The sequence below is a fragment of the Lytechinus variegatus genome, chromosome 4, assembly GCF_018143015.1.
Source record: "Lytechinus variegatus isolate NC3 chromosome 4, Lvar_3.0, whole genome shotgun sequence".
In the NCBI taxonomy this organism is placed as follows: domain Eukaryota; kingdom Metazoa; phylum Echinodermata; class Echinoidea; order Temnopleuroida; family Toxopneustidae; genus Lytechinus; species Lytechinus variegatus.
In genome coordinates, this window is record NC_054743.1 from 5,195,276 (window position 1) to 5,213,890 (window position 18,615).

The 18,615-nt window shown below is 34.8% G+C and overlaps 1 protein-coding gene across 1 annotated transcript in view; it reads left to right on the plus strand.

Moving 5' to 3' along the window:
• The first annotated feature begins 793 nt into the window (after positions 1-793).
• The window catches only part of LOC121413234 (metabotropic glutamate receptor 1-like), a 34,093-nt gene continuing 16,271 nt past the window's right edge, over positions 794-18,615 (plus strand). The window contains exons 1-2 of the mRNA XM_041605979.1: positions 794-1,037; positions 2,321-2,574. Coding sequence (XP_041461913.1) covers positions 811-1,037; positions 2,321-2,574 — 481 coding nt within the window. The 5' untranslated portion in view covers positions 794-810. The remainder of the gene's footprint in view (positions 1,038-2,320; positions 2,575-18,615) is intronic.

Here is an 18,615-nt window from a genome sequence, read left to right on the forward strand (position 1 = left end):
CCCAACTATTTTTATCACTTTCTAGAATATATGTTCTTTTTATCAATACCCCCCCCCCCCCCCGGACATCTTGCCTCCTAGTTTGGCACTCAGGATTCAGATAAGAGAAAGGTTGTAATGTTACGTTTAACTATCTGTATAGTTTATAATTAAAGCAGATTTATAGCTAATATTATCACCAGCATGGGTATTTATGATACGTTTTCTTTATTTCTACGTTTTAATTAATTGACTGAATTCGTATTCTGTGTTAATGGTTTAAGCTTTATAACAGCTAATGTTTGTAACTCTTTCATCGATAAGAAAAAAAAAATAAATGGGAATAGAATCATAATTGGTACAGATATTGGAGCATTCATGGGAAAAGCAATTCAATAACAAAGTATATACATTTATTATGTAGAGGTGCTGTGGCTCAGTGGATAAGTCTCCAGACTTCGAACCACAAGTTCCGGGGTTCAAACCCCACCGCAGCATTCACATCCTTTGGCAAGGCGTTATCTACATTTGCCACTTTCCACCCAGGTGTAGTAAATGGGCACCTGGTAGGAAGGAATTCCTTGATTGAATGCTCGATGCGTCTGATCAGGGCAGCCGTGCTAAAAACCGGGGTAATAGTATGCAGCGCTTAGAAACATTTGTATGGCGCTATGTAAATGTTGCTTATTATTATTTCTTTATCAATCACATGTTGTAAAGAATCAAAGTCTATGCCCCCTTTCATCTGAATTATTCCCTAATTATGATGCACTATAAACTCATACCCTCTATACACCTATTTTTCCTTTAGGTAACTACGGGGAGAGTGGAATGCAGGCATTTCGTGCCCTAGCTGAAGAACGAGGAATATGCATTGCAGCATCAGCGAGTATCTCCAGTGGATCTAAACCTTCTGAATTTGATAAGATCGTTGATACCTTGGATAAAGCACCTACAGCTCATGTTGTAGTATGTTTCTGTGAGGGGATCACTGTTACTAAACTTTTAAAGGCCACACGAAGGAAAGATAAGATTGGCAAATATCTCGTTATAGGAAGGTGAGTTTATTGACAATTCCTTTAATTTTTGGTAATCTTTGCTTCATAAACAAAATGTATAAGGAAAATAGCATATGCATATGAATATCTTTTTATTCATTAATACAATGATGTTGCAGTATTAACCTCATGTTAATGGTATAGACCCGAATAAACTGGAAGGGGCCCATTTAATCCAAATTTAACTTTATTCCTATGTTGATATACAGTGCTGAATGCACAGTCCTGAAACAGATCATATGAAAGTTGCTAAGAACTTTTAATAGCTCAGTGTATGCTCACAATATAATACTATATGCTTTCGTTTAATCTTCATTTTTGCCCCCAAATTTGCCAACTAAAAGACTTATTTCCCCTTAACTCTCAGATACACAATTACCATACACGTCAACATAACTTTATCCACCGACCTTATGTAAGAACTAATGTATTCTTAAATTCTGTCATAACAACCTGTATCAAGGAGTGGAACAGGTTACCTTCTGATATTAGGAACTGTACAACTCTTTATCGGTTTAAATGGCAATGTAAAAAATACCTCTTTGACAATCTATTACCTTAGTTATTTTAGAAAGTTTTTTCTTCCATAGAGTCTATTATGTTTTACAGGTATCTCATAGTTGGCCACCCTAGTCATGTGTGTTTGCGTGTGTGTGTGTGTGTGTGTGTGTGTGAGTGGTTTTGTGTTTATGCTGACACTTGTTTAATGTACATTTTGTACATATTTGTAGTCGATATATCTGTTTATTATGTATTCGCCTTTGTCATTTTATACATTTACATCTTCATCTTATTTAGATGTATAGGGCCCCACTCACAAGCTGTGCTTCTAGAAAACCGTTCATATTGTATCATGCATTCTTTTGTAACATCTGATCATTGATTTGTACGCATAGTATGTCTGGTTTTTTAATAAATTGAACTTGAATATCCTAGTTGCCTTTTGTGTGCTGGTGCTGCTGACATCGTCCGTTTGTTAAAACTTTTAATAGGACTGGTCAGCTAGCTCTGGTGAAGTCACATTCCAATGTTCCTTTGTCAGTTTGCCCATTATAACAATTGGTTGATGATGTCAATATGTCATTAAGCTCCTCTCATTTAGGAATGGAATAACAATAGCAAGTTTTCAAAATATTCTTTAAAAGCAACAACACGCGAGTTGAATTCAGTACAACCCATCTAGAGGAATATACCACCAGTGAGTGTTGAATCAATTATAGGATTTGACTTGCATGGATACTTTAAAATGGCATGTTTCATTCTTTCCCTCTCGTTATGTATAGTGACGGATGGGCAAATCGTAAGGAAGTTGTACGGAATGTCGAGGAAGAAGCAATAGGAGCTATCTCCATCAAACCTCACACCGAACACTACCATGACTTCGATTCATATTACTTTAATCTACGTCCTGAAAACAATACTAGGAATCCATGGTTTCGTGGATTCTGGCAGGAGAGATTCAACTGTCTCTTACCACCATCAGATATAGATCCACCCCTATCAACGTTCCATCTAGATTCACCATCCAACTGTACAGGTATGTATTGCAGCTGAGCTTGCCTCATTTCCATTCCTCTAAACTCCTTTCACATAATTATTGTTAGACAATACCGGTTAAAGGTCAAGTCCACCCCAGTAAAATGTTGGTTTGAATAAATAGAAAAAAAATTAAACAATCATTATGTTGAAAATTTCATCAAAATCGGATGTAAAATAAGAAAGTTATGACATTTTAAAGTTTCACTTATTTTTCACAAAACAGTGATATGCACAACTCAGTGACATGCAAATGAAACAGTCGATGATGTCCATGACTCACTATTTCTTTTGTTTTTTACTGTTTGTATTGTACAACATTTCATTTTTTGCAGATTTGACAATAAGGACCAACTTGATTGAACCATATAATATTAAACAATGCTAATTATACATGTTCAGGGAGGAATTAATAGTTGTTTCACACGACAACAGGCAGAAAATTTGAATATTTCATACTTCATATAATAAAATACAAGAGAAATATTGGGTGAGTGATGTCATCAGCCTCCTCATTTGCATACCGACAAGGATGTGAAAATAATCGTTCTGTGAAATAAAGTGAAACTTTCAAATGTCATAACTTTCTTATTTTACATCCGATTTTGATGAAATTTTCAGTGTTATGCTTGTTGGATTTTTTCTCTTTTTATTTGAATCAACCTTTTTGTGGGGTGGATTTGTCCTTTAATAAACATGGCGTGTATATCTTTATATGACTTTCAACACGTTCTATATACTGTCCTATATACAGACACAGGATCTAGGTATGTTAAAATTCTCAAACTCAATGTGTGTATATCGAGAACCGTTTAAGGAACGCATACGGTATCTCTAAACAAAATAATTAAGTGAAAGGGCCTTAATGATATTCTCAGAGACCGCGGCCACGCCGGTTTCGAGTTGGAGCTTGAAGGATCCGGCGGTCTTCAGCCCCTTCCCCACTATTGTTCATTTAACATGTATAAAAATGTGTTTTTTTAAATCATCAAATTGTGACTTTATGCAAGCCCCCCCCCCCCCTCCACTCCGCTTTCAAAGCATTTTCGCGACCCCTCAATCGAACTACAATGAGTAATATATTATTTCAGTCACGACACACTTATAATGATAATAATATGCAACGTTTCCATAGCGCCTAATTCAATGTTTATTAGCGCTCCATATTACTACCCACCCTTAGAATAACCTGGGTTGAGTGTGGTAAACGTAGCTCAGTGCCAAATGACATTACTGTAAAGTTATTTCTATTGCTCCACGTCTCTGTAGACCCCAAAACATGACGATTGTGACGAAGGTGAAAGACCCACAATCGAAAATAATGAAAATGATTATTTTTTAACTGAGAAATCGTTCATTGAACACGACTGTGTAAATGCATTTTAACTGACCCAAGTCTTTGTGACAATTCTACCATCGTTTTATATTTTAAATTCACAGGTCACATTGAGCTTCCAAATTTTGATAATCATAACACTAAATGAACAAGAGCGAAAACATTAATGTATGTAGAGCTATACTGAATGAGGTGCACGCCTTTAAGATTTCCCACTATAAAGCTGACAGTTATAGATTTGAGAACTTGATGATGACATGAATAATATGGTTGAAATTCGAACCAAGTTCTATTGATCCTTATACTACTGGGACCAAACCACTCGTACATATCACGTGATCAGTCAATACAATGTGCTTTCACTTCGGAATATCATTATCATTGACATGTTTTAAGTTTAGAATGAAATAATCACATTGATTCCATTAGGGATTGGTATGTGAATAAGAGAAGGGCTTTACTTCATTACACCAGTGGTTGATTATTTACTGAACGAGAATCGGTACATTACCAAGAAAAGGAAGTCTCCATATCTTAAGAGATATAGATAGAAATTCGATGTAAATAAAAGGCACAAATTTAAAAGGAAAATGGTTGTTACGTATAAACATGTTAAAAAATGAATGAGGACTATTTGCCTATTAAGTTTCTAGGGTTTAGCGAGGATAAGGGCAGAGCCGTTAAGTTCTTATCTCATCTGCCAATTAGCTAGACGGAAAGTATATAAGCATTGTAAGAGCGATATATGGAGCGGGAAACAAAGGCTACACTATAGGTTCTGTCCATGGTTAACAAGCGAGAATACATAAGCAAACTTTACATTTAATAATAATAATAACAATAATAATAATAATAATAATAATAATAATAATGGTATATTTACCCAGGGTAGCCACACCAGTTCTGAAAACTGTTCTCCCAGCGGGCCCTGCTATTATTATTACCCCCAGCTTAGAAAGCTAGGCTACCTTTTCAGATGCACGCAGCTTTTTGAGGAATTACTTCCTATACCGGTACCCATTTACCTCGCTTGGGTCGAGTGCAGCACACTGTGGATGAATTCCTTGCTGAAGAAACCAAGGACATACAAACGCTATTTACGTCCGCAGTACGCGAACCAATTGCAACGGTCACAGATAGGGTGGGCATCGATTTGCAATATTACAAGATGTCCGCAATTGTAGGATAAAAATTATATATACAATTTTTATTATGATTACCTGTGTACGGGATTTCTACTCGCCCAAACGTTCACAGTTATGTAATAAACATACTTTTCTGAATACCCTCGATGTACGTCAAGGTGGAAGAGGCGACCTGCACGTCCATCTCATATCTATTTATCAGTAGAAAGAAAGGGCAACCCCTTATCCCTGACAGATACAGCACCACTTTCAGGTCTGTGCCTCCGTCACTCCTCGAAGAGCTGGTGTCCAGGTTTGGGCAACGCCCTTCTCTTGATAATGGACCGACTCCCTCCCTGGTTACACTATTCTATTAGCAAGACTGTCAGAATATGGCGTCATTGACAACAGTACTGATGATGCATATAATTTGAACATAAAAACGGAAAAGTACTTTGACTTGATACTCTCATGGAACATTGCATGACTGGGGAGGGGATAGAACAAGAGAGAGGGGGTAGTTAATCAAACACAGGCGTTCAAATAATAACGATTGTATTAGAGGTGGGGTCTCTGGAGGATAATGATAGCAATCAAAGAAGAGACAGTAGCAGGTGATTTGAATCTGTTTTGTTTCCTTACAAGCCGTTATTAATTACACTTATCAATACATGCAGCTGATTGAAAAAAAAAGTCATTTTTAATTTCATTTGAGAACCTTAACATCGTTTCTACGCTTTGCATGGACACGACAAGATTTACTATAAAGATAATGAGAGATGATATCATGTAGAAAAGGTCGCCTTAACATAATCCACTTCATTAAAAGTAAAATCGTGGAAAATAAATAAATAACATATTTAAGAGGGAACGTACATAATGACCTCTTTGTTTTTGACTATTTGTTTGTAGTGGCGTAATGAGACAAACATTTTGTGGGGTCTAGATTTGGCGTATCGCGTAATTTTTTTAAACAAAGCGAGCGAGCACAAATTTTGACATGTTTGTAACAAAAATCCAATTTGTATCGAATATTAATATCGAAATAATATATTTCACCCTTCTCTTTTTATTTTCTCTTTTTTTTCTTGGTCGTGAGAAATTCGGGAGGAGGGGGGATCCCCTCCCCTAGCCCCAAATCTGTACGACAGTGTTTGTTTGAATGAACGAGTGCTCATGTGAAAGAGTAGAAGCGTTTTTTACAAAAGTGACCCAAATGCGATCAATAAGCCCTTGCATTACGATTCAAATTTATCAAAGTCCAAACTACCCCAATACAAAATATATATCTAGAAACAAAGAAAGTTCAAATCAGCACAACAACAACAAAAACAACAATTAATCAAAACAGATGTGAAAATTATGTGAAATGTGAAAATATTGGATTTTTTTTAAGTTTGATTAAGTTTCACCAAGCATTTATACATGTAATATGGAAATAAAGAGAACTTTTAATATAAAACTCTCACTATTTCCTTTCAATTTCCTTCAAAAATATAATTTCGGGGTAAGTTATCTGAAAGAAATCCCAAATAACATTACATTTAAGTGATTTAAAATGTACAAAAGGACTCAAATTATGTATTGCGTTATGGGATGGAATGCTTATCAGTTTTTGTGAAGTTAACCTGATTGAGCAAATTGCCAAAATACAATACTTTCTTATTCTACATCCGATTTTTATAATAATATGCTCATCAAGTATTTTTTGTTTTATTCAAATTAACTTGATGGTGATACGGTCTTGGCTTTAAATGACGAGTGAGATAAGGTAAACGTTGCTATAAATTAACGGACGGACAAAGAGACTGAAGGAACGAGATGGAGAGAGGAAGGAAGGGAATGGAGAAAAGGGGGCTTCACTTTATGAGATTAGTGATGTGTGTATTATTTACTAAGGACGCCATGCACAATGCTAAAAGTATATTGACCTTCCAGCTTCATTCAAGTGACTATTGACTCTCACATAGATTATCATTTTAACCTTGAATAATAAATCTCTGATATGGAGTACGCCTATCAGTTATTGAATATCACATTGCACGAGGCATTATGTTTGTATTAAGTGTAGGCTCATCGCGTTTTTAGCAACCCCCTTCATTTATCAACGTATTTTCACTTTTGCGATTTTCAATATCTCAAAGCTGCTTTGCATTGTACAATCTTTAATCAGGAAAAAGAAGGGAAAGGGTAAATTGTATACTGAAAAAATACATAAGCCATATTCAAGTACCTTTCATTTAGTTCTTTCGTTGCGACATTTCGGCGTTTAGATATATAGAGGGCTTTAAATAAAGCCCTCTAAATAATATGGAACATCCGAATCTTTTTTTAAGTATTTACATTTATACCAGTATCATTTGTCATTATTCGTCTTTTTTAGGATTTACATTGTTTCAATTTGTATACAATAAATTGAACCACACCAAACCAGGACAAGGTGAAATAGCGAAAACGAAAGGACAAGTAAACAAAAGGGAGAATAAGAAAATTACTGCAGCTATTGAAGAAATGAAGGAACAAAGAAGAAGAAATGAAGGAACAAACTCCGATAAGAAACCAGAAAATTTAGGAAATGTATGTGAGCGCAGTGAATCTAAATAGAATAATTTCAATCAATATTCTCCCTTCGATGCCCCCCTTAGATTATTTGATAATCATTAGATATTCAATATTCATCCAATAAAAAACAATTTAATTAAAGGCCTAGATTTATTTGCTTATTAACATATTCTTCGTCGTCTCCCTCTCTTTCTTGGGAAAGAATCCATGATGAAAATTTTCTCGTGAAATAAGTGCAAGTATCAGTTCATTCATAAACTCCATGCATGTATTATAACGAGGAGAGTGTTATTGATATGGCCGTGCTTTAAAATGAGGAAAATCGAAGTAGTATAGAGTTACAAACAGTCGTGTCGGTGTAAATAGAGGAAGAGGAAGTTTGGTAACCAGGGATTTGGGGATAAAAATGGAAATCAATGAATTGTGAGTTAGCCGGTCAGGCTTGTCCACTATCGTCATGAGAAACGACGACTGTTTCCATGGTATTCATGAACAACTTAATATTTACCGTGATATTCCTGTATGACATGTATGGGGAAACGGCTAGCGCGTTGAACGTGAAGGGTAGGGAATTAGCCCCACCCCTATTTTTCTTTACTTTTTTTCCGAAATGGAAGACCAACATATTTTCCTCTTTGAGTGATGATTACTTTTCGCTTTCATTATTAATATCATTATTGGTAAAAATAATACTGAAAATAGTAGTAGTAGTAGGAGTAGTAGTAGTAGTAGTAGTAGTAGTAGTAGTAGTAGTAGTAGTAGTAGTAGTAATAGAAGTAATAATAGTAATAATCATGAAAAGTTATCATCACTCAAAGAGAAACATATTTTGGTCTTCCGTTTTAGAAAAAAAAGGTTCTAGGGGGCGCTAGCTTTTAAGCTGCTAAAAAGGATTATTCTTCAAGGTTCAAGGATTATCATCATTGATATGCCCATCATTTTTGTCCCCAAAGTGTGAGCCCCTACCTCTCGTAAGCCTTGTTGGATCCACCCGTGGCATGCCGAGCATGTGTTTATATTTTCATTTGCACTTTTACTGATTATAAGAACTTTTTCTGGTGTAGTCAGATATTTCATATACAGCTATATACTGTATTGGTGCTCAATTGACACCGTTTTTTCTTTGTTTGTATGTTTGTTTGTTTTTTGCAAGCGTAGACATGGTAGATGGATGTGATTTATCGGTACAGCATGCACGCCATGAATGAATGTCACTTTTACTTTGGAAATAACTGTCTTCATGAACATTAATCAGAGAAACTGAATAATTATCTACCTGTAGTCTATAGGCATGTTTCAGCATATAGATCAGTAATTATGACCTTGATCATGAACTATTCATTATACCGCCAATTCATTGTAATGTATTTTCAGTATTTTAACAAAAATAATACTTTGGAAATATTTTTTTCTTGGATATCAATTAAATTCTAAAATAAAAGTACTATTTATGGGGTAAGATTTCCATGTAACGTAGGTATTTGCCAGGTGTATTTTGTCTTTCCTTACTTTTGAAAAGCATACTGATAATGGTCAAATATGGTTTATGCTTCACTAACTATCAACCATTTAAATTCTTAGTGATCGACAAGTTTAATCCATCAATCCTAGAGACGGTCGTGATGGATCCACATAGCTTCATGCCACTGATAATAGATAGATTTGACCATGTTATATAAATCATCATTGTATCTGATATATATTCACATACCTCTTCTCGGTTTATACTTACCGTGGGCTCTTTCGTTCTTTTTGTTGAAGTGGCAAGAATTGTTGTGTCACGATTATTTACTCTTTTATTTGTTTAATGAGTGAACACATGAATATCAACCGAATGAGATATAACATTATGTGTTGAATATATTGTCCTTGTTACTGGTTCTCACCCTGCAGCAAGGGCAGTGATAACATTGTTGGCAGAGCTAGTATGGTATGTTTTGAAATAATCACTGTCGATCTAGAAACAGTTTTGAATAGCGTTGTTCAAGGGAGATACAAGACATCATTCTTAATAAATCTTTGGATGAGCACCTTAACGTAAGATTCATCTTTCATTGCCCTCTATTAATGGGTGTGTGTGTGGTAATTATCCACATGGTTATAATCAGATAACACAAGGTCTGTCACTTTCACCAGCTGAGGTATACTTATAATAGAAGGCACACATGTTAACAAGCTGTTAAACAAGGACTGTGGTGGCGTTTGTCCTCCTTGCGTCATCCTGATATCTTAATTGTTCATAATTCTATTATCATTCTAAACACCCAATGTTATGGCACATTCAGGAATATATGTTTCATATATATTTATTTTTTGTTTGTTTTTAGCAGAAATCAACCAGGTAACTTTAATGTGATCATAGTGGAACACTGCTCTTGGGGAGGGGAGGGGGGGGGGTGAACACTCAAAGGTGTATATGTGTAATCATGGAGGTATGAATATAGTGTTGGTTTTAATGATATTATATTTTTAAAAATGATAATGATAATAACAATTTCAAAAATATAAGAATACCTATGGTAATAACAATTTAAGAAATATAAGAATGATAATACCAATAATATTCATCATAGTAATACTAAAAAAATTTTAGTAGGCACTCCAAAGTACATTATATGTTTTGAAAAGATAAAGAAAATGAAAGAAATTAGTAAGGTGGTATGTTTTCAGGAATTTCCTTAGTCATGTTAATTGACCTGCAGATTTGCTGATTTGAATGAAGAAGGGGTGGCGATTCAATCTTTACACATATTTGATTGTTTATCAGTAAAAAGATAAAATAATCTCTGCGATCATCTGTGTTTGGTGTCTGTGTGTCTCGGTTCATAAAGATTCGTTATAATATCAAATGCACAATATCTATAATAGAATTACTTATCAGCTTAACAGATTGAAGGATTTCAGTCTCTCTAAACTTTTATTGCAATTTTGTTTTATGAAAAGGGTTCCTGGTCGGTGTACTATGCGTGCTACCTTGAATTCATCGTCCTGTGATTTCTAATAGGGAAATCATGAACGATATGTTGTCTTGAATGTTTTGAAATTCACAGATCGTGTTGTCATTTTGATTTAGAAGGATAACACTAGACCTATCACATCGTATTTCTCAGATGGATACGCGTGACATATTTTCCACTGTTTTAGTTGATGGGATGTTATGAGTGGATATCCTCCAATTTGACTTTGATCGAAATATTCTTACAAAAAACGCAACCATCAATTTTGGAAAAGAAAGAGCGTTCCAAATAATAATGATTATTAAAAAAAAACTGGCTCATTCAATTGAATATTCCCATCTACATAGTAAGAAGAAATATCAACTCTCTTGATTTTTTGGCGGAAATAATCATGACAAAATGAAATTAATCATTGTTACAAAATAATAATGAAAAAAAAAGATTGTTTAAACCTAACTGGTAAAAATAACTTACTCCATACGGTATTACTGTAGAATTCACAATGAACTTTGTTTTTCCATTCTTAAAGTGGCTTCTGTGGGGGAAATCCTAGAAACACCAGGGTGATTTGCAAGCACGTCCTTTAAATAGTTTAATATAACCATGTCTGTTGGTACAACGTAAAGGCATTGACAGGTATGTAAACCCAAACACAGCCATAGCGATGATGAAACTGAAAGATAACACCTGTCATTATCAAATGAATACCACGACCTACAAACACAAAAATGAAAAATGGGAACTCAGAATAAAGGAGGTGATGCCTAGTTTACCGTGGGCTAAATATCGAGGATGCGCCATAAGATACCGGGCAAGATTTATCCTATAAAGTAAAATACAATTCTGCATGTCAATTTTCTTTTGAGCGATGGATCCATTCATATTAACAAAAAGTACCAGTTTATCCCCTATACGAATGTATACTGGTAGCGGTAGCACCTTCTTTGGTGCAATCTTGTACCAGAAATTGAAGAGTGGTGAAAACGAATTTTGTTTTTGACATTAGGAATGTCCGTGTGCACCTTTAAAGGCACATCTTCCATTAGTCATCCAGGGTGCACGATAACGTTTAAATTATGAAAACTACACCTTATCTATTGGAATGGTAAAACTCTGCACCCTAAAAGGATGCAAAGTGTAAACTAATCGTAGACTTGAGAGTACAAAACGCTCAGTAAGATGAGAAAAATGCATCACCAAAAGCAGTAGTGTACAGATGGAGTGAAAAGGGGGGCTACTTTTGGGGGGGCTGCCCCCCCCCAAAAAAAAAATAATAATAAAATCACGACCAAGAAAAAAAAGGAAAGAGAGAAGTGTGAAATTTGATATTATCTTCTGAATGTTATCATGGTTATGTCAAAATCTATCACCAAATTTGATTTTTGTAACAAAAAAGTCGAATTTTTCGATGACTCGCTCCTCTCGCTCGCAACTTAAAAGAAAATTGCCTGATACGCCGCATCTGGCCCCTATATTTTTGGCTCTTTACGCCACTGCCAGAAAGCGCTCCAATAGTTGCATTTAAACGTTGCAGAACTGTACCTTTTATCATGTTTATCATTCGAAAAGCATATCCGGTTTTGGCAACAACCATAGGAAAATATCAACATATTTACCATGTCATTGTTCAACTATGACTTGTGAATAGCCTGGAATAATGGCTACCTGATTTTAACCTATATTAGAAGGTCTGCAGGAAGTAAGGTAATCTTTTAGGATTTATATGTGATATGATTTTCTTGGAAACCAAGATATTTGCTTGAACATATATTTGAGGAGAAATGCAAACTATATATTTGCAGAAAAACACGTTCGGCTTGCCTTCAGGAGCAGATCATCCGTCATATTCGGGAAAAACTACTAAATACCATAAGTACCGCCTCGTGAAAAGAGAGTCCCCAAAGAAAACATGTTGGGTTACAATGTTCATTCTGGTAGTCATCACCATTTCTTGCGAATTAGCAATGGATGGGGTGATTTCAAAGAACAAGCAAGTTGAGAAATAAGAACAAGTCTTCTTACCATGTTTTTTTTAGTGATATCACAACATCCGATGAGAATTCATCGATGTAAGTTCATATTTTTCAGCATTTAGCATTTGCAAGTAGATTTAATTCAGTGTGTTCATATCTTCGGTAGATCGAATCTTTTATTCTCTTCTCTCATCAAACAACTTTAGATAAAGTAAAATATTACATTCATGATCTTAAATTCGAAACGTTTTAAATCGAAATACACCATAATTACAAAGGTTTGATTGAACTGCACAATGATTGTAAACCCCACATCCATACTTTTGAAAATGAGTTATAAAAATTTCTTTAAAAATAGAAACAAAACAAAGTCATGAATAAATTATATATATATATGTGTGTGTGTGTGTATGTATATATATATGTATGCATATATGTATTTATATATATATATACATATTTCTAATTTATACACATATGTAATCCACATTATTATCAAATATAAATATTGAAATGCATTACACACTACAGTAAACAAAAGAAATCTTGAAACGTGGATTATTAAAATATAAATAATAAGACTTATGAGAGAAGATTTAATATACTTCATTATAAAAACAGTTAGATCGATAGACTTAATCGCAGTCGAGTATTTACATTTTACTTTCTAATTTATAAACGAGTTCGTTGCTTGGTTATGTAATGTATCTCTTATGTAAATAAAAACGGAGTTTGAACGCAATTACCACTAATGGGTTGATATAATAAGCAACACCTCACAATCGGCATTCAGCATTGCTATGGTAGAGTATTTGTTTAAGAGTCTGGGGTCAGCGTCTAAAAGAAGATCTGTCTGATTTTTCTTATCTCCCCTTGGTGACCAATGATTCTTGTTATTTACCATAGGCCATGATGACATTTCCCATCGGGTATTTGAACACGAATTTGAAACACGGTCGCTGGGACTATCTGATCAAACAAAGAATACGACAGGCCTTTGCACACTCAATTCACCAAGGGTCCGGCATTAAGAACATGTATGCCTCTTTTGAAAACAAAACTTTTGTTTCTTCTTTTTGTGAAATACATTGGTAATTTATGTTTTTTATCAATTCGCTGTCATAACAAAATATCAAGCACTTTTAGGAGTATTCATACACGCTAAGAATAACGAAGCTGATTGATTTTTATCATTATAGGCAGCCGCAAATATTTCTAGTTTGCAGAATGATATATGCTTGCATTTCATTTTATGTTCTAATCAACTGTTTGAATAAAAGGAGTAAATACTCAGTAAAATGACAGTCCCCGGAATGTTATTGTCTGGATTCAACTTTGATAATATATACCATAATATTAACTGCTAATTACATCAGTGACATCATTTCCAAAATGTTGAATTTCTACGATGATAAAAGCTTTTTAGCAGCATTCTTTATCATGAACAGATGAAACGGATTCCAACCTATTCAGGCTTCATAATATCACCTGTCATATATTGCATAGATGGATTCAGAATATGAACTCGATAATTCTTATAATCCTGCCCTAAAGATGGTTGAATGTATGTAGTAACGATCGCCATCTAACAACTTGGGTGCACTAATGGTCTTTTTATTGGATAGTCTTGAAATAAGTCTTCATATCCCAAACACATATCTCGAAGCATTTTAGGCCGAAACATGACAACTGCCCGTTATCTCTTATGTTTACCAAGCAATTCAAAACGGGAGCATTGGAACACCTAAATTTGTCACGTCACCTCAATATGTACTCCCATGTAGACATGGAATAGGATGTACGTATCTCCTGATCGGTGTTACCTCAGTCTAGAGGGCGTCTGTTTTAAAGCTCCAGATTATACACTGATTCAAAGGGCCGGGGTTCGAATCCCTGTTCCACGTTCTTTTTATGAGGTCCATGCCCAAACAATTGTTGTTAGTGATACTCCGAAAAGCTTTTATCCTGTGCATCACTTGCTACATAGATATTGGGAGTAAATCCTTTGTAAGAACCCCATATATTACTGGTTTTCAAAATGACTTCATGAAATATCTCGACCTCTCCCACTATGGTCATAAACTGACAAATCTCATTAGCGGCCTTACGTCTATATGATAGTTATATTTTTTTGTGCCCCCGCAGACGTTGCCCCTGTCCATCCGTCCATCCCCCACTTGGTTTCCGCATGATAACTTATGAAATATTCAACAGATTAAAAAGAAAAATTGGGTGTGTAGGTAGATGACACCAAAATAAGGCTGAGTTCGACTATGGAATCCGCAGGTCAAAGGTCACAGCTCATTTCCCCTCCGGACTTCGTCATATGTTAGATGAGCGCACACCATTTAAAGATGAAATTTGTGTTTTTATTGTAAGCAGTAGTTTATTTAGTCATTCAGGAGCCTACTAGGAAATAAGTGGCTCTGGAGATATTTTTCTTGATAATAAATCTAAAAGTTTTTGAAGTCTTGCTGCTTTTTGGCACTGTAGCCATTACACTGTCTACTGTACTGTAAGTAACCTTAACCTTATATTGTTATTGCCTGTCTGAGCTTGAATTTAAGTGTGACTATTATGTAATGCAATGGCTTCTATTCATGTCTGGCTTATTGTGTCATTGTATGTGAGTGGTGGCTTATTGCGAGAACATTCATTCACTATTGTTGGTAGTCATGTCAACGATACTGTACATGATTGTGTATCAACCTATAGCAGGATTTGCTTTCTGAAAAGAAGAATTCTATATAATGCTAATTCACATGCAAGTTTCCAGCTTTAACTCTAGCATGCTGGTGATGTAACCCAAATTTATTTAACAGGATTGCAGAATATCTTAGCTTGATATTAGTACCCTATTTTCTCGAAATAAGAATAATGTCTCGGGAAATTACGACCAATCATAAAAACCTGTGTGCATAAAACAAAATGAACCTCAAAAACTTAATTTCTTTCATTGATCGTATATTCTATACATAGATCACGTTCCGGGGGGGGGGGGGGGTGAGACAAATTGTGAGTATGCTGCGTTTGTGTTTAAATAGGGAATCGATTGGTAGTAGTATAATGAACGTTAGAATGGTTTGTACATCACGATGTACAAACAAGATGGAGTAACAATTGTCACCAAGCTAAATAAACGTATTTCCTTTTTCATTTCTGACGGGGGTGTAAGGAAACATTGCCCAGAACTTTCACCAATAATAATTTCCGAAGCAAATGAAAGTAATCAATTCATATAGACTATAACGATTTTAATGAAAACCATTAGCAAAGAGGTATTGATATTTCAATATTGATGGTATAGTATTAATCCTCTTCTTCTTTTTTCTTCTTCTTCATCTTCTTCATCTTCATCTTCTTCCTCCTTCTCCTTATCTTCTAATCATTTCCTCTACCTTTTCCTCTGAATCAGTTTTTCGCTTTCGTCTTCTCTTGCTAAGGAGGAAATTTGAAGTTTAGACGTCACTATAGCATTTATTGGGCGATGTGAACATTTGTTTTTATCGTTCTCCATGGTACCCACCACTAAACTTTATTTAAGTAATATCTATGCCACTCGTCGGCCATCTATTCTGAAAGAAAAACTGACTCTGCCAATCTAGTCAGAATGGTGTGAGACGTTTCTCACTTCTCAATATCTTCAATTATTCGATATTGAAGTTAAATTTTTTATATTGTGCTTCATACTTTTTTTCTAAGTACTTTAAATTGTAATCATTATTACCCCGGTAAGATGATCCAGCACTGTTCCACACATAAAGTACACCATCTCCACTCCCTGGGGAGTATCCTAGCGAGGCAACCGTTTATCGGTGCTCATATTTTATGCCAATCTAATCACATTGACTTTCACATCCTACCGGGCACCCATTTAACGCCTGGGTGGAGAGTGACAAATGCGGATAAGCCGTTGAGCATTAATTATAAAACAAAGGTTATTTATTCAATTCATGACTGATGAAGAAGATGGTTAAAGAAGGAAGAGAGACATATACAGACGGACAAACAATGGTTCCAATGGACGTATGGGTGTATATTGAAGATATTGAAAAAAAATAATGGATACCGAAACCGGAGAGAGACTGAGAAAGAAAAAAAGAAGGAAAGAGACGGAGACAGACACCGTGATATTTATGGGAATAAAGGAGCTACATACATGTATAATATTGAAATAAAGAAAATATATGAAATAAAGGACACTATTCCTTTTTAAAATTCCCAAGGGCATAACTTGATTCTTATCAGTAATGAACGTGACCCAAATCGAGCAGGAAGATTTAAACCAAGTATTACTCAATCGAAACTTTCTTATTCAGACCATCATGCCATATATTGTCGGCATGGTCGGTAGCATCATGGTGAAGCGACTCAGAAACATTGTGCTCCATTGAATTAATGACTCTAGTGTTCTACATTTTCCCATCAGACTGTCTATGTCATTCATTAATTTTAAGTAGATCAAATACATTGTTTATTGCCGATTTAGTACTGCAGAACGTAACTTTCTCCGTCTGCGCGTCATATTTTCTTTAACAACCTTATGCTTGATCAACATTACCAATATATGGACGTTTTATGTCTATCTCAACTCTGCGCCATCCTTCACCTCCCGGCATCAGACATCTTCGATTTTACAATAATGGACATCTTCGGTCAAAGACTCTTAACAATATATTGGTTCACCTGCCTCGCGTTGAAATGAGCTTGATTATATCACTCTCATCACAGCGATGTTCGCGCGCCATGTTCGTTTACCATGAACATGTAAAGAAAACATGTACATCCCACAGCAGGCGTTAGCTAATGACATCACCCATGAGAGGGTATCATACTGTTCTACTAAATGATTCTAACCGAGTTAAACAAACATTCAACGGTTAACTCAAGATGTTAATTAGTCTTACTCTGCATGACGGAAAATATATGTTCGACAGTGGTACAGAAAGTCGTCCAATCGTGTAAAAAGACATTAATCACTTTCGATAGACTTCACATTGATGATATGTGGGTGATAAGATGCTGTGCCTTAATACATTATCATAAAGCAACAACATTCAAATTATCTTGGGAATATATATGTTATATATTATATGTTTTCAGATGTGATTATATCAACATTTTGTGGTCATGTTAAACTAATATTTTTGTTTGGCCAATCATTTTCTTTCAAGTTCGTTTCTTGCATATTCACAAGCTCACCCAACACCTCCTCGAAAATGTAGAAAAGGGAAATTAAAAAATAGCACACTATCACAAGTTTCCCAGTAATAAAGATAATTGGAGATATATATTTTTCATCATACATTTGTAATTTTATATTATTTTAATATTTTTTCTATAATCATGAATTAAACTATATAATTGGTCTGATTTTTGTAACACAGCCACCATAATTATTCCCTAAGCGCTTATTATATAAATACGCAATTGGATGATCCTTCATCTCAGCTTGATATATTACGTTGAAATATTCTTCCATTGAAAACTAATTACTCCGCGGTGATTTACGAAGCCTTTTTCGAACACATTATATTATTTATTCATTTCAATATATTTAACCAGGGTAGCCCACTCAGCAATAAACTGGTCTCCCGTGAGGCCCTGGAATACATGATAAAAACAAGTAAAAAACAAACACACATCACATGTAAATACATATGAAATATACACAGAAATATTATAAATAACGTAACTCATATGATAAAAAAAACAGAGTAGCAAGCATACGGCATCCTTAAAAACATCATACTAATTAACAAATTGTCTCACCAGCTATAAGTAACTGGTGAGACAAAGATTAATATTAATGTATGCGTATGACTGGTCAAAATAATCAAATTGTTCGTGATTAATATCAATGTTAGCGTATGACTGATCAAATTAATAAATTTGTTTGTGAATAATTTTTGTGTCCGATAAAAAATAATAGGCAAAATCCATAAAAAAAATCATGATTATTTGGTTAAAATTTGGGTAATCCTATAATCTATGATTTTAACCATTTTTTCTTTACTTCATTGTTAAATAAGGCTTCATTTCTCCCTAAAAATGTGAAATTGCCATTGTAACGTATTATGCTTCAATGAA